This window comes from Phocoena phocoena, chromosome 19 (assembly GCF_963924675.1).
Source record: "Phocoena phocoena chromosome 19, mPhoPho1.1, whole genome shotgun sequence".
In the NCBI taxonomy this organism is placed as follows: Eukaryota; Metazoa; Chordata; class Mammalia; order Artiodactyla; family Phocoenidae; genus Phocoena; species Phocoena phocoena.
In genome coordinates this window covers 57295228-57315716 of record NC_089237.1, presented here as the reverse complement: position 1 = coordinate 57315716, position 20489 = coordinate 57295228, and the positions used below count along the sequence as shown (strand labels likewise).

General features: G+C 56.5%; 1 protein-coding gene and 1 non-coding gene across 2 annotated transcripts in view; one reads left to right on the top strand and one right to left on the bottom strand.

Annotated features, from left to right (window-relative positions):
- Positions 1 to 428: 428 nt before the first annotated feature.
- Positions 429 to 501, top strand: LOC136139598 (small nucleolar RNA SNORD65). The gene has a single exon (XR_010657118.1). It is a non-coding gene; the product is annotated as a small nucleolar RNA SNORD65 (small nucleolar RNA).
- Positions 502 to 2723: 2222 nt separating this feature from the next.
- LRRC75A (leucine rich repeat containing 75A) overlaps positions 2724 to 20489 on the bottom strand; it is a 33986-nt gene continuing 16220 nt past the window's right edge. Inside the window, 2 exon segments of the mRNA XM_065897856.1 lie at positions 2724 to 2987; positions 12427 to 12555. Coding sequence (XP_065753928.1) covers positions 2724 to 2987; positions 12427 to 12555 — 393 coding nt within the window.

Sequence of the window (20489 nt, the reverse complement as noted above, 5' to 3'; positions counted from 1 at the left end):
TTGAGAAAACATCTGAGAACGATTTTGGTTGTGATGTCTGGACCGGACTGCAGAGTGAGCCCAGGAGTTCCTTTTGATGTCATGGCCGTATAGTCCTGAGCAAACTGCTTATCTGCTCTGAGATGCTCTGAAAATGGAGGCCTTAGGTCGTGTTGCAGTAACGTGACTGAACGAACGGAGGTTAAGACAATGGGAACTGCCTCCAGTTGCTTTTGGGATCTGCTCTCTGTCCGTGGCTGCCTCATTCACCCCGCCAGGTTTGGAGCACTGAAGAGCGGGGTCGGCGCAGCAGAGCTCTAAAGCGGGCTGCGGCGGCAGCAGTACCCCAGCCCAAGGAGAGGTAAGATCTGGTCTACACGAGGACCACCCCCACGGTAGAATGGATAAGCAGCTAGTTTTGTTGAAATGGATTTGCAGAAAAGGATATCAAGTGATGAAATCCCCTAAAAAAGCTGGAATTACCGGCAGATTGCGTGGTGGTGAACCTACGGTTTTCTGAAGATATCTTTTAGGCTGTGAATGACTGTTCTTGGAGTATAAAGTAAGATTAACTGATACTTAATTTCCTCGCAGGCTGTGCTGCGGCAGGGGCAGAATTTGAAGAGTCCAAAGGACCAGGGGCGGCCATCAGCTTGGGCCCTGAAAACCTGGGCCTCCCATGTTTGGTGTGGAAACACCTTGTGCTCAGTATCAGAGGGACATTCTTACCAATGAGCCAAGAAATGGATTTTCTGGGACCCCATCGACTGGCACTTCTGGTGTCACTAAATTCTTGAGTTTTCTTGTATCCCTTAACCAAAAGGAGCTTTTGTACTTTTAAATATTGTATAAGTGTGTTCTTGGGTAAGAGCCTGAGGTTTTTGAACTGGAAACCTCCTGAAATTTGTATCTCCATGCAGTTAACCATAAACAATGTAATAAAAGTACGGTCTTTGCTATTGGTTCTTACAAATGTGTATTTGAAGAAAAAGTCCGGTTTGATCACTGCTGACAAATATTTTAGCGGTCCAGGTACTAGTACTTGTCACCTTCCCTTAAGGTAGGTCTAAGCTGTTCTCCCCTCTTGAGACTTGGGGCAAAAATCCCAAAGCAGTTTAAGGCATCTGTAACACGTGAGTCCAGTCCCTGCCCCTCTGGGCTCTGTCTGCCCTTTTGCATAGCCTCCCTGTAGCTCCTGAAGCCCTACCCCACACCTGCCCAGACAGCAGCAGGCAAGGTCCCACTGTCTGGCTCTTCACCCACCCCCAACTTGCCACCTTCCAGTGTGAAGGTCTTGGCTACCCCTCCTGGCTTGAGGCTGGAGGCATGTCAGGCTGTGCTTCCCTAGCCCTCTGCTGTTTGCCTGAGGGGCTCTTGTCTGGTTCACCAACACTGGGCACCAGAATGATTTTCTCTAGCTCAAGAATGATTGGTTCCCAGTCTCCCTGGACTTGCTAATTGTGCCTGAAAGGGATGACTTTTTAACCCGTAGGCCTTGGGTAAGGGGAAGGTAGGGTGAAAACCTTGGCTTTCTCCCCTTGGGAACCTCCGGTTTATTTTTTTCCCCTTCTCCCAGTTGTCTTGCTTGGAGGCACCTCATCTTTGTAGTCCTGGGTTTTCGGGAATGTGCTCAAAGTAGCAAGGATTACTTTGGGGACTCCATGGGGAGGGATTTTATGGGAAAAGGGTCCTTTTGAAAGGAAGCAAGGCTCACTCTGGCCTGTACCCTAGGAACACCGACGCATGTGGAGTTCCACTAGGTGGAGATGCTGTGCGGTTTCTGAGTGGCATGCACTGTCTGCCCCAGACTTCTAGGATGTCCTAAATATTGGAGGGTATGGGGGGTGGCTGGTCCCGTGGCTAGGCCTCTGGGGTCACAGGCTGAAGGGTGAGCCTTGTAAATGGAGGCTGAGGCCGGGAAGTTGGTCCCAAGGAGCCTGGGCGCCACAAGGAAGAGGCAGACACCCCTCAGTCCAGATGGGGATGAGGCTCCTGGGGTCTCCAGCAGCCAGTCCCCTACCCCAACCATCAGCCAGGAGCTAGAGATTTCGACCTACCTTGATCAGGGGCACATCCAGCATCTGGATATCTGTAATTCAGGACTGGAAAATCCAGGCTTAGATGCAGAGCCCCCACTACACCTCCTTTTCTGGGGGAGAAAGCTCTGACCGCTCACATTAACTCAAGCCTCCAGCATCCCCAGCCCCTACACGGCACCCACAAGTTGGGAAGCTGAGGGTTGGTTCCTCTTGAGCCAGGGATGACTGCTCAGGAGCCAAAAGGCAGATGTGGATTGACGAGGGGGTGATGGAGAGGACCAGAGAGGAATTACAGTCCTTTCCTAGATGCTACCATCTGGCTTCCTGGGTCGGGGGGAGGTGCTGCCAGGCCCATTCCGGATGGTGGCCCGCTACCCCGCTGGGAACGCCCGCCCTGCCTCAGCCATCCTACCCCAGCAGGACTCCCTGGAGAGGCCCCCACCTCCCTGTCACGTCTGAGATGCACCTGTAGTCTCCCTGGCCTCCTGGTCCCCTCCAGGGTCCTCCTGGCCCACAGTCTCGTCCCGGGCCTCGTCCCCACTGCCCGGGCCCTCGCCCAGCTCCAGGATGGTGGGCAGGTGGCCCTGCTTGGGGGAGCGCTTGCGCAGGCTGAGCAGGAAGGGCTGGGGCAGTGAGAAGATGTCCACGTTGTTGCCCAGGTCGATCCACGTGACGCTGGGGAACTTACTGGGGTCCTTCAGGGCGTCAGTGAGGTCGCGCAGCAGGGCCCGCGTCAGCCGGTTGCCGTTGAGGGCCAGCGTGGTCAGCCGGGGCAGCGTGCTGAGTGCTGGCAGTAGCTGCAGGACCATGTCGTCCGTGAGGCCCGTGAAGCCCAGCTCCACGCTATCCACCTGCTCCCCGCAGCGCTGCAGGTAGCCGGTCACCCGCTCCAGGTCACGGGGGGTCAGCGGGATGCCAGACAGGTCCACTGTGTTGTCCGGAGGGCTCCCGGCCAGGACTGCCTTGAGGCTGAAGGGGAGACGAGACAGCAGGGTTCAAGCGGGTGGGGCAGGCTTTTCTCCGGAGGCAGCCTCCGCTCAGCCCTCTGCCCGCGGGGCAGAGACCAGGGGCCCCGGTCCCCTTGCACTGCCCACATCTCAGCCTGGCTGCCCGGCGGGCAGAGCCTGGGGGATCACAGGGCAAGGCCCAAATGTTTTCTGCAGTGACTAAGGGGACATTCTGGGGCCAACGCCGGGGTCTGCACTGGACTCCTTCCTTCCTGCTTTTTTTTTTTTTTTTTAATTTATTTTTTATTTTGGCTGCACCGGGTCTTAGTTGCGGCACGCAGGATCTTTAGTTGCGGCAGGCGGGCTTCGTCCCTCACGCGACCTTTAGTTAGTTCCTTAACCTCTGCGCCTCTGTTCTTTGCCTGAGAAATGAAGCCAACTGGGTACCACAGGGTTGTCATGTGAAACAATAAACGCAGTCAGAACAGCGCCCTGTGCAGGAGGGCGGCGAACGGCCGAGCTCCCTGCTCCCCCACGAGTGCCACAGATCTCGGAAGCCCCTCCTTCAAGACCATCTTCCCCACCAGACAGAGGGTCCTTGGGGGGGCCCTCGGGACGGCAGGCGGGGGAGGGCCAGGGGCCCCGAGCCTGGTGTGGGCTGCTGTCCACCCCTTTCCACTCCCTACCGCCCGCCACCCCTTGCTCTTCTTTCTCACCCGCTCCCTTGCTCGGGGGCCCAGATCTCCCAGCTTCCAGACACCCCAGGCGAGCCCCGAGGCTCCAACCCTGGGAAGGACAGGGAGTTGGAGGGGGCGCAGCACCTGTTACCATCAGCAGCCCTGGGATCACAGCTTGGGCTTCCCTGTCGGCCTCTTAGGAGAAAAAACAGGCCAAGGGAAGAGATCGGTAAGAGTCCCAGCGGAGGGAACACAAGTGCAAAGGCCCTGAGGCTGGTAGAGCTCAGCGTGTCTGAAACAGCAGGAAGGCCAGTGTGTGGGCGGGGGCGGGCAGGGGACCATCACTTGGGCCTGAGTGGGTTTCAGTCAGCGGGACGGGGGGGCGTCCGAGCAGAGTAAGGCTCCTGAACGAAGAATGGACTGAGCGCCCTGTGTGCCAGGGAGACAGGAGGCCCCTGGGTCCCAGCAGAGCGTACCCTCCTGCATTTCCCTCCTCCAGAACTAGCGCACAAACAGAACTGCCCTGTCCCCGCATTTGGTCCCTGCCCTCAGCCCACCCGGCGCCCCCTTTGGTGACTTCCTCCACAGGGGCCCAGAGCTCTTCTGCTCAGCGAGGGGGCTGGCCTTCCCCTGCTGTCTGTGGGGCCTGGAGGAGCCTGCGCGCCAGCAGGGCCCTGCCAGAGCCTCGGGACCCCGGCCGCTCCACTCCGTGATTTGCAAGCGGTTCCCCTCTGCTGCTTTCTGCGGTGCTGTTCTGGCGCCCAGGTCCTGTGTCCCAGTGTCCCCTCTGCCCCCAGGGTGCAGGGGGCCACACGAGCCCTGAGGGTCCTCACTGCTGTACGCCAGGGACAAGGCCGGGGTCTGGGTCCCCCTGGGAGACATCAGGAGGGCTGGGGGGAGGGAGGTGGTGGGGCGAGTGCCCGCATTCAGCGCACCAGGATCAGAAACCCCTCTTGTCCCCCTCCCCCAGCGTCAGAACGGGCGCGCACCCCCAGATCCCACCACACACAGCGGGGCCCGGCCGCCAGCATCTCCCAGGGCTCCTGCCCACCTGGAATGCCCACCCTGCCTGCCACTTTCCCCCGGCCCCCAGCCCTTCACTTCACCTTCTCCAAGCAGCTCTTGCCCTCCCCCCACGGCCCTGGGACGGAGTGCTGTTCCTCCAGCGCCCGGCCCAGCACAGCTGGCTTTGAGCTGCCCTTGTAGGAGGCGGCTGGGCGGCGGCGGCGGAGACCCGCCTCGGGTGACCGCGACTCACCAGGCCTGTGGCTTCCTCTTCACCAGCCCGCGATGGCGCCTCCACTGGGAATGGGGGCTGAGGTGGTAGGTCAGCTGCCGGCACAGCTTCTCCATGGCGCCCAGCGCGTCGCCCTCCTGCAGAGGAAGCCACAGGTCCCTGAGTCGATGGAGCAGGCAGGGAGCCCAGGCCCCCACCTCCAGCTTCCTGCCTCTGCGGGACTAGCATGGACCCCAGGCCGAGCTGGGGAGGCCTGCTGTGCGGGCCCAAGGTGGCCGCCCTGAGCAGGGAGCAGGGGTTGCAAACTCATCTGCACGATGGTTTTAGTTTTGTGAATTCGTTGCTATCATTGAAACACCTGAGATTTCTAGAGACGTCTGGATTCCAGGTGATCTGACAGTTGACCCCTCAGCCAGGGTCGCCACGGTCCCTGCTGCTCCCCGATGCCCAGGGTCACCTTATCATGCCCACTCGCTCGCCTGACAGATACCCGCTGGGTCCCTGCTAGGTGCCGGGCACTTGCTCTAGAAGCTGGGGACTCAACCACAAGCAAACGTCCTTGCTCGCGTATTCCACACAGCAAAGGGGACGGTGAACTACTTTACCACGTCTCTTCTGCCCACGTCAACGGTGGGGAAATAAAAGAAGGAGGCGCCAGTTCATTCATCTCCGTTACCTGTCTGGCCCATCAGCATTTGACCTTGAGACCCTGGGTGTTACGGCCTGAATTGTGTCCCTCCGCCAAGTTCTTAAATTGAAGTCCTAATCCCCAGTACCTCAGAATGTGGCTGTATTCGGAAATTGGGCCTCTAAAGAGTAATTAAGGTAAAATGAGATCACTGCGGTGGGCCCTAATCCTATACGACTGGTGTCCTCATGAGACGAGATCAGGACACAGACATGTACAGAGGGGAGACCATGTGAGCACACAGGGAGAAGACGGCCATCTACACGCCAAGGAGAGACGCCTCGGAAGAAACCAACCCTGCTGACGCCTTGATCTCGGACTTCCAGCCTCCGGAACTGTGAGGAAATACATTTCTGTTGTTTAAGTGGTATTTTTGTCATGGCAGCCCCAGCAAACAAATACGCTGGGTTAAAGGATGCAGCAGAGAGATTTCAGAGGCTCCAACTCTGTCTCAAGGGGAGTCGATTCAACGAAGAGTCCCCGAGGCCTGGGAGACTGAGTGGCCCAGAGCGTGTGCTCCCACCAGATGGTCCAGTGCCAAGGGCCAAGGCCAGGAAGTACCAGGCACGGATGCAAACCCACTTGCAGACAGCAACGCGACGTGGTGAGGTCAACCGTGAGCCTGGGGCCAGTGCCCAGCAGGGTGCCTGGTACAGAGTGGCTGCTCAGTAAAGGCTGGCTTGATTATTACCGTTATCATCATCACGCTGTTAGTGCTGTCCGCCCCCCCACCATCTGCTGTTTGGCCCTCCAAGGTTTCAGGTTACCTGTGGTCAACCTCGGTCTGAAAATATTACGCGGAAACTTCCAGAAATAAACTCAGAAGTTTACAATTGTGCGTCATTCTGGGCAGCGCGAGGAAGGTGCCTGCCGTCCCACTCCTTCCCGCCTGGGACATAAATCATCCCTTTGTATAGTGCATCATCGCTGCGTATGTTGCCTGCCCTTTAGTGCAGGAAAAACAGTGTTTTTAGGGTTTGGTGCTCTCTGCGGTTTCAGGCATCCCATGAAGGTCTTGGAACGTATCCCAAGGATCACGGTGCTGGCCGGGGTGAAGGCCAACTTTGGAGGCCAAAGGGGGAAGGGGAGGGGTTGGCACATCTCGAGCTGAGGGTCTGCACCCAGGACCCCTGCATGCTGGAATCACCCAGAGCTTTAGACAACACTGCTGCCTGGGCCACCCCGCAGCGATGGGTGGGCAGCTCGGGCACGGGGACTTTTAAAAGCTCCACCGGTGATTCCCCTGTGCTGCCAGGTGGCCACACTTGAAAGACAAGAAGGACCAGCGGGTGGGGTGTGGTGGTCTGCCCGGCATCACCCCTGCGACCACGCGGGACAGAACGTGGTCAGTCTCCCACAGCACCCGTGCCAAAGCCGAAGAATGAGCTCCTGGCCCTAAACCTAACCTTCCGCAGGGCTTCCAAAATCGGGGGCCACGTACTCTCCCTCCGCCCTCCAGGCCCGGAAGGAAGAAACAGGAAAAGAGGCGGCAAAAGCAGCCGCCGCAGTGCGCCGACACTGCCACCAGGGGGCAGCCGCGCGCAGGGCGAGGCCCCCAACCTGAGCCTGTTTCCTCATCTACTAAACAGGGACAGAAGATGTGGTCACTTAACAGCGGATCTGAGACCGAACGTGAGCTAATGTCCTCGGAAGTGAGAGCCCCTCCGCTTGTCTGGACTAAAGAAACACAGCTAACCTTTACCGAGTTATATTACCTACTATACGCTGGGCACTAACTCACAGCCATCCCATGAAACAGGGGCCCCTACAATCCCGCTTGACAAATGCGGGAACCGAGGCACCAAGAAGTGGAGGGGCCACTCGACGTGTAGGATGGCGTCAGGATCCAAACCCCGCAGCCGCTCTGAGGCTGGGCTCTGCTCTGCCCTTGAGGGATGAATCCTTTGCGAAGGTTGGTTCAAGTAGCTTCTATCGTTTGCAAACCAGAAAAGCCTCAAGCAAGCCCACCTACGTTTTCCCAACCCCATCACTTTCGGAAGCCCCCTCCAGGCCTCCTCCTGCAGGAAGAGGACTAAGCAGGATTCGCCCAGCGTGGAGGACGAGGAAGGAAGGGGAGGAAGGAGGCGAAGAAGGAGGATGCTGGCCCCTCTCCTCTTATTCGGAAAGCTGCGGGGCCCAGCAGCGCTTTTGTGGAACCACAACCCACTCCCAAGCCACAGCTGACTGGTCCAGAGGCAGACCCTGGGGGAGTCCCGACTTGGGACAAGACTCCTCGGGGGTTGAACACTGACAAGTCAACTCAGGAGCCCTGGGCAGCCATGAGGTGTGGGTACGGGGGGGTGGGGAGTGAGGCTGGGTGGAGCAGAGGGAGGGGGGCAGGTGTCTGTGCTGTTTGGGGTTCTAGTGCCTCTTTCAAGCTTGGCTGCCACCGGGAAGGATAAGTCCTCTTCCTGGCTCGAGGCAGGCCGCGGAGGCTTCTGTTTCTTGCAACAGAGGAGGCTGCAAGGCAGGCTGCGGAATCTGCGGCTTTCCCTCCCACCGGTGGAGAAGGAAGGAGGGGGAGGGGCTGTGGCGCAAGTCGGGTACACTGGGCACTGGCCCAGCGCCGCTGACCGCGGGCCTCGGAGAAGACCCTGCCTGAGGGACTCACTGACCCATTGGGAGAGAGGCCCACGGCAGACCTGCAGGCCCCTCCGGGCCGGGTCGCCGTGTCCCTCCGACTCCCCTGCCGTCTTCAACCCCCCACCCCAAGAAGTGTAGCAAGCACAGCCCCGACCGCTCTGCACCCAAGGCTTCCTCACTCAGTCATCAGACATGACTGCCCTGTCTACTGCACCCTGGACGCTGCTCCAGATCCGGAGACTGTGCTGGGTTGTTTGTTCACTCCCCACCCCGCTCTCTGTGCTGGGAAGGCTGAGCTCTTACAGACGGCACCACCCGGCCCTCCTGCTCCTGGCTGTCAGTACGACTCAGCTAACGGGAGGGAGGTCAGAGGGCAGGAGAGAAAGGCCCAGGATTAACTCTTCTCACTCTCGCCCTGCTTTAGCCAGCCTCCAAGTCGGCCCCCACGGATGCTGGCCTCCTGGCAGGGTACAGCCTCCTTCCACACTGCGTTAGGGCTGATTGGGTGATCAAGACGCTACGGCAGCAGGGACAGTATGCGATGTCTGAGGCTGGCTCATAGAAGACACTGTGCTTCTCCCTTGCTCTCGGGGATCACCCCCTCTGGGGCGAGCCAGCTGCCCTGATGTGAGGAAGCTCAAGCAGTCCTGTGGACCGGTCACGGGGCTCGGAGCTAAGGCTTCCCACCAGCAGCCATGCTACCCTGCCAGTCCCCGTCCAGCCACCAGGACTCGCAGCCTGGGCCAATGTCCTGAGCCCCTAACTAGAACCCCCCGCCTGTGCTGCTCCTGAATTCCTGACCTGCAGAGATGGATCAATGGTGAATGTCTGTTGTTTTAAGCCACCATGCTTTGGGGTGACTTGCTATGCAGCAATAGAAAATACAATAAAATATAAAAGAAGAAAAAAAACACAAGGTGGCTCTGGGAGAGCTCCTCAACAAATCACTGAGCATACACCCTCATTTTAGTGTCTGCTGGTGGGAAGCCTGACAGTGGGCATGATGGAACAGACGTGCTGGGTGGGAAGGAAGGAGTCCCTAAAACTTCCCGCGACATGATCCGCGCTGATAGGGGGATTTGTTCTGGGTGATTTAGGGACACCCAGGCGGAAATGTCCAGGACCGGGGAGCCTTTTGAGTCTAAAGCCAGGCTGCAGATACAGACTTGGGATTCATCAATACGCAGTCAGGGGCGGGATGGGGTTTTGCTTCTTCCCCCTTCTGCGGGCAGGCACAGACCCAGCCCTTTCTAGGGTCTCGGCCCACACCCTGCTGGGGTACAGGAGGGGGTTTCTGGTAGGCTGAGAAAATAGACAGGATTCATTTGAGGTGGTCATCTTAGCAGTGGGAAGGATTATGAGTCTTGTGGATGCTTCACCAGGAGTTGGACCAGAAAGGGCTACTTTCTTCGTCCCCTCTCACAGCTAAGGGAGACCCCGCCCCCCCCTTTTGTCTACAACCTCCCGGCACACACTTGGGCTGATCTGAAATTCTCAGATGAAAGAGGTCCGAGCAGCAAGGCCTGGCTAGCCCGGAGCCAGCTCACATGGGTGTGTGTGTGTGTGTGTGTGTGTGTGTGTGTGCAGAGGCCGCCCCCATCATCAGCTTGGGGACCTCAGAGCCAGGATCTCCCTCCCATGCCTCAACCCCAGCTGGGAGAGTCCTTCCAGAGGGCCTCACCTGCCACGTGGCCTTGGGTACGGGGAGGGGACTGGCCAGGCCCTAGGCCTCCAGCGGGGTGGACCCCACTCTGGCTGCCTCTGGAAATCTGGCGATCAGCCTGTTGATTTCCAAGACTCTGAGTCCACAGGGGCTGGGCCTGAGGCCGTGACATTCTTGCTTCTGTGTCCCACAACTGACCTGCTAAGTCTGAGCACCCTGCCTGGCACGTGGTCAGTGCCCACAGACTGGTTACACCTCGGCTCCTGGGCATGAGGCTCTCGGCCGTGCCGGGCACACGCCCACGCTTCCTGTAAATCATCTCACTGAGCTCTCGAAACAGCTTTATAGGGGAGGGCATGGCTATGTCCACGTTCGGGTTGAGGAAAACGAAGTTCAGCTAATTAAGTGACCTAGAAGGTTACACCTGTGCGATGGACGGCATGTTTGTCCCCCCTCCGCCCCCAGTTCATATGCTGAACCCCAATCCCAACGTGATGGTGTCTGGAGGGAGGGCCTTTGGGAGGTGATCAGGATTGGATGAGGCCACGAGGGTTATCGGAAGAGACCAGAGAGCTAGCTCACCTCCTTTCTGCCACGTAAGGCCACAAGGAGAAGGTGGCCGCCTGCAAACCACAGAGAGCGTCCTCACCAGAACCCGACCAGGCCGGCACCCTGATCTCAGCCCTCCCGCCTCCAGAACTGTGAGAGATAAGTGTCTGTTGTTTATTAGCCACCCAGTCAATGGTAATTTGATGTAGGAGCCTGAGCAAAACCACCTATGAATGGCCCTCCAGCCCTCCCCAGTGGAGGGGACAGATGGCAGTGCAGGACCCCTTGGCCTCAGCCCGCAGCCCCTTAGCCCTGTCCTGTTTCCTGGGGTCAACATGGGCAGTTGGCCACCTGCAGACCTGCCTGCGTGGAGGGAGGGGAGCACTGGAACTGCCCCCAAACAGGACCCTCCTCCCCAGCCCAGCCCAGGTCTTGTGAGCCCCACGGAGCACTGACGGCCCAGAGATCCAGTACCTGACCGCTGGCCTGCCCTGCCCAGCAGTGGGGCCCAAACGCTGGGGTTCTCACCTGGGCCGTAACCTTTCTCAGATCGCTTCATCACCTGTATTTCGTCTTCCTCAACTCTAAGATGGGCATAAAAAACAGTCCTCTCCTATTGAGCTGCTCTGAGTGCCCTGTCATCTGTCACTCCTCTCACCTGTGGGCAACTAAATCCATGCTCTGGAAAGGGCAGGGGTCTGGCACCCACAAGGCCTCCTATGGCCTGGTCTCAGCTCCCCAGGAGAGCCAGGAATACCCTGAATGAGAAGCAGGCAGTTCCAGCTGCAGCCGGTCCCCTGTGGCTCCTGCACCAGCTCCTCGACCCCAGGCCTTGGGGCTCCCAGTCTGCCGACACTAATTACCTGTCACACGTCTGAGCCCAGCACCCCTGCCTCTTGCTGTATCCCTCCACCAACCCACCCCACACCTGCCCCGACGGGCTCCCAGCCCTCCATGGCCAGCCCCCCACCTTGAAGTCTTGACACCAGGCAGTCCAGAGAGAAGCCAGAGAGAAGGCCCTAGACAAAGCACCAGATGGAGGTGCCACCCCAGAGCAAGGTTCCAGCCCCTGGGCGCCCGGGCCAGGTGCGGCGTGGGCTTGGGAACCGCCTGTCGCCCTGATCCTAGGTCCTGCTGTGAAGTGGAGGCCGCCCCAGGCACTCCTCCATCCTGCTCTGGCTTCCTGCCCCTTCCTTCCTGCTGCAAGGAAGTGCATCTCTTGGAAGCTGCTGGAAATTGAGGGATGGGAGGGAAGAAACCAAAACAGAGAGAAAAGCCCAAGTGTGGAGCTGCCCTGCCCTGGCCCTCCTGTCCCTGCCTGGGTCCCAGCCTGGACTGTGGAGCCAGCAGGAAGAGGGGCAGATCCCCCAGACCCAGAGGGGCTGGGCAGCGCCCACAGAGCCTGGAGAGCCTCAGAGCCAGGCAGGAAGGGGACAGGAGTGAAGTGGGTGGGTGTAAAATGACACTTGGCCTCAGAGAGGAGGACAAGTGGGCGTGGTGGGGACTGCAGCAAACAGAGCGGCATGTAGGGCCACAGCTACATTTGCTTACACAGCGCCTTTGTGCAAAGAAGACAAAGCCCCTCTCCAGGTGGACACAGTCTTGCACCCGTGCCCCCGGCTGGTGGGCAGAGAGAGGGCTGGACCAAGCTGTCACCTGTCTCCCCGACCCCTGCCACCTCTGTGTACACATCTTTGTGCAGGGTACAGCCTACACGACCATACCTGTTGGCTCTGGCCCCAGGTAACAGGGGTGGCTACTCAGCTCCAGGCCTGTAGAAATGAAGAGCTTCCCATTTTTCAAGGGCAGCTAATATGGGGATTGTGTGAAATACTCTGAGGTTTACAATGAATCCAGATTTACTGCAGCCCGTGGGCCAAACGAGGCCAGCGCTGATGGTCCCATCTGAGGACCACCCCACCCTAGGTCCCCTGGGCCCCCTCCGCCGTGGATGCTGGGCCTCAGGGCAGGGTGACCAGCCCCCCTCGGGCACCGGGCTGCTCCGCCCAGGAAGCTCCCCCCTTACACCCTGGAGCTTGCTGGCTCAGACCACGGCCACCCTACCGGCTTGGGACAGTGGATGTAGCGTGCCAGGCTGATGATGAGGTCGTGTGTGATGGGGTCCACCAGGTTCCTGAAGCTGGCGTAGCGGTACAGGACGTCGTCCAGCGAGGTTGACTCCATGCCTAGGTCCTGCAAGAGGGAAGGATGCCCAGAGGTCAGCGAGGCCCACCTTACCCTGGAGCCCCGCCCAACATGCCCAGAGTACCCCCTGGCCAGGGAGGAGACCCCTCCAAAGAGGTTTCCCATCCCACATGGAAGCATTTACAGAAATTCCCCCGGAGGCCAGACAAGTCCCTGCAGAGACGGCCCTCCCCAGATAGCCCCCCAGCCTTTGCCTCTCCAGTTCCCCCGAGGATGAAGCCAAGGGCTGTGGGCCACAGCGCTGGTGGCAGCTTCTGCACGAAATTTGGAAACGGCGTGATAGTAAAACTCCCGTGCTTTGTGACAGGACCACGTATTGATATTTATTTGCTTTCTTTTTGCTTCTGGGGTCATTTTTACTGCTCCTTCTGTGAAGGACCCCGCCTTGGTGTTCCTTTGCCTTGGGAGGCTGGGTCTCTGAGTTGTGGGGTTAAAAGGAGAAGCTGCCAGGCACCCAGAAGAAGACCCCACCAGCCCTCCCCCTAAGAAAGGGTGTCAAGTGCAGTCCTCGTAACAGGAGGGGCGGGAGCACAGAGGCAAGGGGTACGGGGTGGGCGGGGGCCATGGCAGAAACCTCTGGGGCAGAGGTTCCCCAAGCCTGGGGAGGGGCAAGGGCTGGGAGCATCTGCAGAGACCCCTGTCCACCAGCAAGAGACCCCACGGGCTTGGCCAAGAGCAGTGACCGGTCTGGGTCCTAATCCCCGGGGCCTCACTCCAAATGTTCTGGACTGTACAAGACCCGAAGATCCTTGTCCAACCCCAGGAAAGGGGCAGGCCCCCCAGACACGGCTAAGCTTGAATTTCCCACCAGCCAAGCTGGCGGGGGCTTGAAACAGAGTTAATTGCTTTAGAGAGGTAAAGAAAGATGGTTTTCTACCCCAGGGTGTTGTACTACACTTTGTGCCCTCTGTCTGTGGAAGAGCTTGGGTATGGCTTCTGACTCTTCTCAAACCCCCTCTCCAGTTTCTGTTGTCCTTGGCGGGAGCTGTGGTTCCCTCCTAGCTTGGGGCCTTGCACAGAGCAGAAAGGAACGAGGACATTCCCATCTGAGGACCACCCCACCCTAGGTCCCCTGGGCCCCCAAGCCATATGTGGAGCTGCCCCATCACCGCCTAGAGAAGGAAGGCTCCCAGCCTGGGTTGCCATGGTCCAGCAACCTGCGGACAGGAATGTGTGGGTGACAGGTGAGTCCCAGCTGGGGTTTGCTCCCTTGTCATTTCTGTGAGTTATCCTGAACTTTTCTAAATACCTTCCCCATGTGATTCTTAGAAATTCCCTGAAAGCAAGTAGGCTGGGTTTCATTATTCCCAATTTACAGATGAAGAAGCTAAGGCTCAGAGCAGCTGACTTTGTTTTTAACTAACCGTCAGAATTTCAGGAATGGAATGTACGACTGGTGACTATAGTTAGCACAGCTGTGTGGTATATTTGAGAGTTGTGAGGAGAGTAGATTCTAAAAATTCTCATCACAAGGAAGAAAACATGTTTTCAAACTATATGAGGTGATGAATGTTAACTAAACTTATTGTGGTAATTATTTTGCAATATTTGTAAGTAATTATGCTGTACACCTTAAGCCTAGTGCCAAGTCAATTATATCAGTAACACAGAAAGAAAAAGAAATTGCATGTAATAAAGATGTTAAAAAAAAAAAAGAATTTCAGGAATGGTAGGGGTGGGCTTCCACGTGGGCCTAGGGCCTGTCTTGGGAGGATCTGCCTTGTCTACCCGTGGGGTGAGCTGGGCAGCAAGCAGGCTGGAGGGCGGGGATGCTGCCCTGTGGTTTGGCCGCTGACATTTCTAAGAGCAAAGAGAGAAAGGGCTTTGCTGGGGTATCTGGAGGGGCCGTGCTCTCTGTCCCATGGGGAACCTCGTGAGTCCAGGTCCTAGCGGGGTCCCCCCCCCCCCCCCCCGCCTCAATGGTTCCGGGACCTCTGCCTCCACCTCCCTGTTGGAAGAAATGGGTCTCGAGTGCCATCGAGGACACAAGGGGCCAGCCTTGGGCTGTTTCTGTTCCGCAGGAATGAGCCTCAGAGGCAGCGGCCGTGCCCGGCGCCAGGTTCTCTGGCTGCGGAGATAATTGACACGGTCTGGCGTGGACGCGGTGAGGGAGGCGCCGGATCAGGGTGCGGACAGGTCCAATCCTGCCGTGAACCTGTCCCCACCCTGCTTGTCCGGCCCCTCAGCCTCTCGGGAGGCATCCGGGGCACGCTACCTGTGTCACTGCGTCTCAGCCTCCTCGTATGTAAAATGGGGACGGTGACCCCGCGTCACAGGTGGGCGAGGGACATAAACCTAGTAACACAGGGTAACGCCTCCGCAGGGAAGAGAATCACCAGCTGAGCGCCCATCCCCCTTCGGTGCCCCCCCCCCCCCGCCCGCCACGTACAGAGGTTCTTAGCCTCTTTTTGGATACCAGGCCCATTTGAGAACGTGACAAAAGCCACGACCTCTCTCTCTCTAGAAAAGCCCGGGAGTCGGGGCAGGACAGGGAGCCTGGCGCACAGACCACCCCGGCCTCACGGTCAGCAGGGCGTGCCGGGGCCGCGGGGACGCCAATTGTCACCAAACAAAGTGCAGACTCCGGCGCCGCCCTCTGTGTGGTAGGAGAGGCTGGGAATACAGGAAGCGGAATTCAGGCTGTCAATACGTGGACGAGAGACCTCCTCCCCCTTGGGGTCCGTTTCCCCATCTGTGAAATGGGCAAACGGACCACACTCGTAGTTACTGAGCTGTGTCCCAAGACCTTGGGGCTGATGATGACAGGAGAGAGGCCCAAGGCTTTGGGCCCAGCTCTCCACAGAACAGCTCTCTGGCTGCCCTTCAGGGTTTTTGTTTGTTTGTTTCTGTTTTTTAAAGTAGTTCTGTTGTCAGAGAAGTTTGAAACCCTGGGACTGGATGGCTGCTTGGGTTTCTTGGGTTCCTACCAGCCCTGCCCCGTCTTCCCACTCCCCTCCTTCCCAGGCCAGTAGAGGCCATCCCATCCTGGAAGGACCAAGAAAACCCTAGCTGCTAACCCAGGACGCTGGGGCAGGTGTGGGAAGATGTAAACTGTCCTTCCCCAGCCCCCCAACCCCCTGCCACATGCCGCCCTGCATGTCCCCACCCTCCCTGTCAGTCTGGGCGCCCAGCCTGCTGACAGTGGGTCCCTCTCTCCATGCTGCTGCTGTTGTCTGGGGTCATGGAATTGTGGCTGGGGAGGGGGCAGAGGGTAGGAGGGGGCAGAGGGTGGGAGGAAGGGAGGGGGTCGGGAGGGGGTCTCTCCTGGAAGGCAGATGTGGCTCTGCTCCCGTGCTCTGGGTAAGTTACGTGTGAGTCATGGCCACCGCCCGCCCTGTGAATTCCAGCTGGGGTGGGGCTCCTGGAGGTCCCAGGGCTCCGGGTTACAAGAAGCTGCAACAGGGAGACCCAGATGGGGGGCCTGACAGACGCTGCTGCACTTTTATCTACCCTTTATTCCTTTACTTCGACCCCACCTAGGCCCCCGGAATGCTTGTGCGGCTTTCAGACACCTCACATGTCCTGAGTGCCTCGGGCCACGTCTGGCGTCCTTGGTGTCCTCTCCGTGTCACCCACCAAGCCACCCACATTGTCACCCACACTGGGGACAAATGTGTCATGAATGCACTGACAGTGCTGCCGACCCTGCCCACCAGGGACCTCAGTGTTCCGCTCGGCCCAGTGTTCTGGCTGCCTGTCAGGGTGGGGGAGTGAGGGGGGTGGAAGAACCAAATCCAAGTGCGGCTCCTCCAGGCTGCCCCGGGCAACTGCTTTGGCCTTGGAGGGGCTGGCCTGCCTTGCAAATACCAGGCACTGAGGAGACTCCTAGATTCCTCATCGCGAATCTAAATGGTACTATCTCTGGGACCTGTGCGTGTGGTCCGTCCCCGGTCAGAAAACCTGGGAACACCAGCCCGAGTCACTGCTTTGGGCAGCTTGGCACGGACAGTGTCGCTGGCCTGCGACCAAGAGGGTGAACGGCAAGCACGTGTCACCTCGAAGAAGTGGGGCTCCCGTGTTACTGAAGCCTGAAGAACCAGGTTTGGGGACTCACTCCAGTGGGAAGAGTGAGGGGTACGGCTTTCCAAAAAGCGAGCAGAGATTCACAGTATTTCTCAAAAGTGTGAAGGGGGTCCTCAAGACCCTTCCAGGCCTCTGTGAGGGCCTCTTTTCCAGTGACACAGCAGCACAATGCTACATTTTCTTTGTAGACTTCAACCAGAACAACCTACTGCAAGACACCGAATGCAGAAGCAGTGCGTGTGAGAATCCAGCTGTCTTCTACTAAGCCAGCCACACACAAAAGGGAGTCACACAACTATGAGACAATGTCGCTCTTCTCACTATAGTTTTTCTTTTGGAAAATATAGTTATTTTCACAAACATTTCTTTCACGTTGCAAGCTTATTAACTTTAAATGAATGGATAAATAAATCTTTAAAGTATTTTTGTTTTGATTTCTTATACAGCAGATAGCATTTATAAGATATGACCCACAGAGAGAAAACCTCTTTGAGGTCCTCCATAATTTAGAGTATAAAGGTTCCTCAAAAAATTAAAAACAGAACTACCATACAATCCAGCAATCCCACTTCTGGGTAGATATCCAAAGGAAATGAAAACGTACTATTAAAGAGATATCTCCACTCCCATGTTCACTGCAGCGTTATTCACAACAGCCAAGACACGGCGACAACCTAAGTGCCCCTCAACCTAAGACTGGATATAGCAGTTGTGGTCTATATACACAATGGAATACTATTCAGCTGTGAGAAAGAAAGAAACCCTGCCATTTGCGACAATGTGGACAGACCTTGAGGACATTATGCTCAGTGAGGTAAGTCAGAGAAAGACAAATACTGCATGGTTTCACTTACATGTGGAACCTAAGAACTGAACTCTGAAAAACAGAGTGGATTGGGGCTGGGGGGTAGGGGAATGGGAGACGGTGTTTAAGGTACATACTTGCAACTAGAAGAAAAATAAGTCCTGGAGACTAATACACAGTACAACTATGAAAGACAACAAAATTACTGTTACCAACGCTAGAAGAAGTGATATTTATGGGACAAGACAGGGGTGTTGGCTAACACAACAATGACAACCACATTGCAATATAAATGTATCAAGTCAATACACGGTAGGCCTTAAACAATGTTATAGGTCAATTATATCTCAATTTAAAAGAGTTAAAAAAGTATAAAGAGGGCTCTTGGACTTCCCTGGTGGTCCAGTGGTTAAGACTCTGCGCTTCCACTCTAGGGAGCGTGGGTTTGATCCCTGGTTGGGGAAGTTCCGCAGGCCCGCGCAGCATGGCCAGAAACAAACACAAAAACAATTAAATTAGAAAAAATAAAGGGGGCTCTTGATACCCTGCACTGGAGAACCGCAGCGCTAGAAGCATGGGGTGCCCTGGGAGAAAGGGGCTAAGCTGAACCAGGCTAGGAGCCAGGGAGCCCCTGGGGAGGGTGCAGCTTCCCTGCTATGCTCTCTCCCGTCACTCCGACCCTCAGCGAGGCTCCCTGTTGATGCGGGTGTGGTTTTGGTGGTGGAGCGGGATGGGGGCGTCTGGGAGAGGAAGCTCAGCCCATGCCCACAGCTCGTGTCTGGTGTCTGGGAGCAGAAGCGATATCAATCTCAGGGGCTGGCCCCGAACTAGTGAGCTGGCACCGTGGGGACCCCGGGCAGCTTCAGAGGGGGCACCCAGGACCTCGGCAGCGCTTGGGGTGGAGGGTCAGCGGGGAATTTTGACACTTGCCTGACCGCCAGCCTCTCCTCTTCTTGGCCTTTATGGATATAATCAGAGATTTTAGATCCAGGTCACTGCTCTTATTGTTTTAATTTGTGGGTTTTTTTTTTTTTTATTGTTAAAGGCACTCTATCGATGATAAAATTTGGCCATTTGCATTCAGTTTGAACACAGATTTGCACGTCTTTGGGACTGTGATAGCGTTCAGGGCCACCGCTCAGCCCTTCCCTGGAGCTGCTCCCATACCTGCACCTCATGCCGTCGCTGCCGGAGAACGTCATCCAGAATGAATACACGGGTGGTTATTTTCAGGTAGGCTCTAGCCTACCTGAAAAATCCTTTATGTTAACGTCGCACCTGAAGGCAACCTGGCTAGAGAGAAACTAACCTTCAAAATGCGGTAGCCCCCTGGTACTCAGCATGGCAGGCGACTCTGAGGCAGCCTGGGTTTTGTGTCTTGAGCTGCTTTTTCTGCCCATACGTCCATGGGATTGTCTTTGCCAATAACCTCTAGCTGCCTCTCCTGGATGGTCTCAGCACACGGTCCCCTTCCCAGGAACATCAGTTCAACATACAGCATAGCCCGAAAAGCAGCTGATGTCTTTACAACAATCTCACCACGTCACCAAAAGGGCACCCTCATGACAGCCCACCAAAACTCCTAACATCCCTTCCTTGTGTCTCCCCCAAGACCCCACCTGTCCCTCAGCGGCTCATCTCAACCCTGCAAACCCTCTGAGCACCCAGCCCTTCCCTTCCTAATACAAATCAAATCAACTTCTCTGGCTCATCCAGTTCTTAGCTCAAGCCACCGCCAGCCCCACTCTAACCAGAAGATGCCAGTGTTGATGAGGATGGACACACAGCTGGAGCTCCTGTGCATTGCTGGTAGGAATGTGAAGTGGTGCAGCCACCGTGGAGAACACCACGGCGATCCCTCAAAAAATTACAAACAGAGTTACCGTACGACCCAGCGACTCCACTTCTGGGTACGTATGCCAAAGAACTGAAAGCAGATCCTTCTACACCTATGTTCATAGCAGCATTATTCACAATGGTCAAAAGGTGGAAACGACCCAAGTGTCCATCAGCTTCTACAGACACATGGATAAACAAAGTGTGGTATGTGTCTACAATGGAATAAGAAGGAATGAGATCTGACATATGCTACACTGTGGACGATCCTTGAGGACATTACGCTGAGAGAAATCAGTCACAAAAGGATGATTCCACGCATATGAGGTACCCAGAGAAGTCAACTTCATAGACACAGAGTAGAACGGCGGGTGCCAGGGGCTTTCGGGGAGAGAGGCTGGGGAGTTGTTTCTGGGGGACAGAGTTTCAGTTTTGCAAGATGAAAAGAGTTCTGAGGATGACGGTGGTGACGGTTGCAAAACAATGTGAATGTGCTTAACGATACTCAAGTGTAGAAATGGTTAATTTAAGATGGTAAATTGTATGTGATGTGCATTTTGCAACAATTTAAATTTTAAAAAAAGGTCCTGCCACTTAGGCAGGCAAAAACAGACACCTTCCTGAGATACGAGGGAGCACATGTTTCTGGCCATTGCTTTTCTGCCTGCCACACCTGGTTATTACAATTTTTTACCACCGTGTGTCTAGTTGTGGGTGTTTTCTTTGAATTTACCTTCAGCGTTGGGGTCATTCCATCTACAAACATGGACCTTTTTATAGCCTGTCTCATCAGGAGGGCGGATGTCGGCTCTGAGCGCCTTCTGAGCTGACCTCTTCTCGTGTTCATCCCGTAACACATGCCCGCGGACTGGCCGGGTTTGCCTTCTGCCACTGACCTCACGTCTGGCACCGTCAACCCCACTCCCACTGCTTCCAGTCAGGACTGTGTGTTGGCCAGCATTTCGAGTCCTTGCAATTCTTATTTCGCTCATCGATCTCCCTTTTCATCTCACCCTCTGTCTTTTTTCTCTTTTTTGCCTCTTTTCGTGGCATTTTGTTCCTTTCCCACGATGTTCATTTCCCCCGGATCCTGCCGTAGATCATTCCAGAGTCAGGGTCCAGCCTCCACAGTATTTCTCCGACGCACAGGGTTATTTTCCCCACTTGCTCACCCCTGAAGGAGGGGTGATCTAGTGAGACCCCCATCCACCATCTGTCTAGTGTGATGCTGTGATTTATAATAAGAAATATATATTTG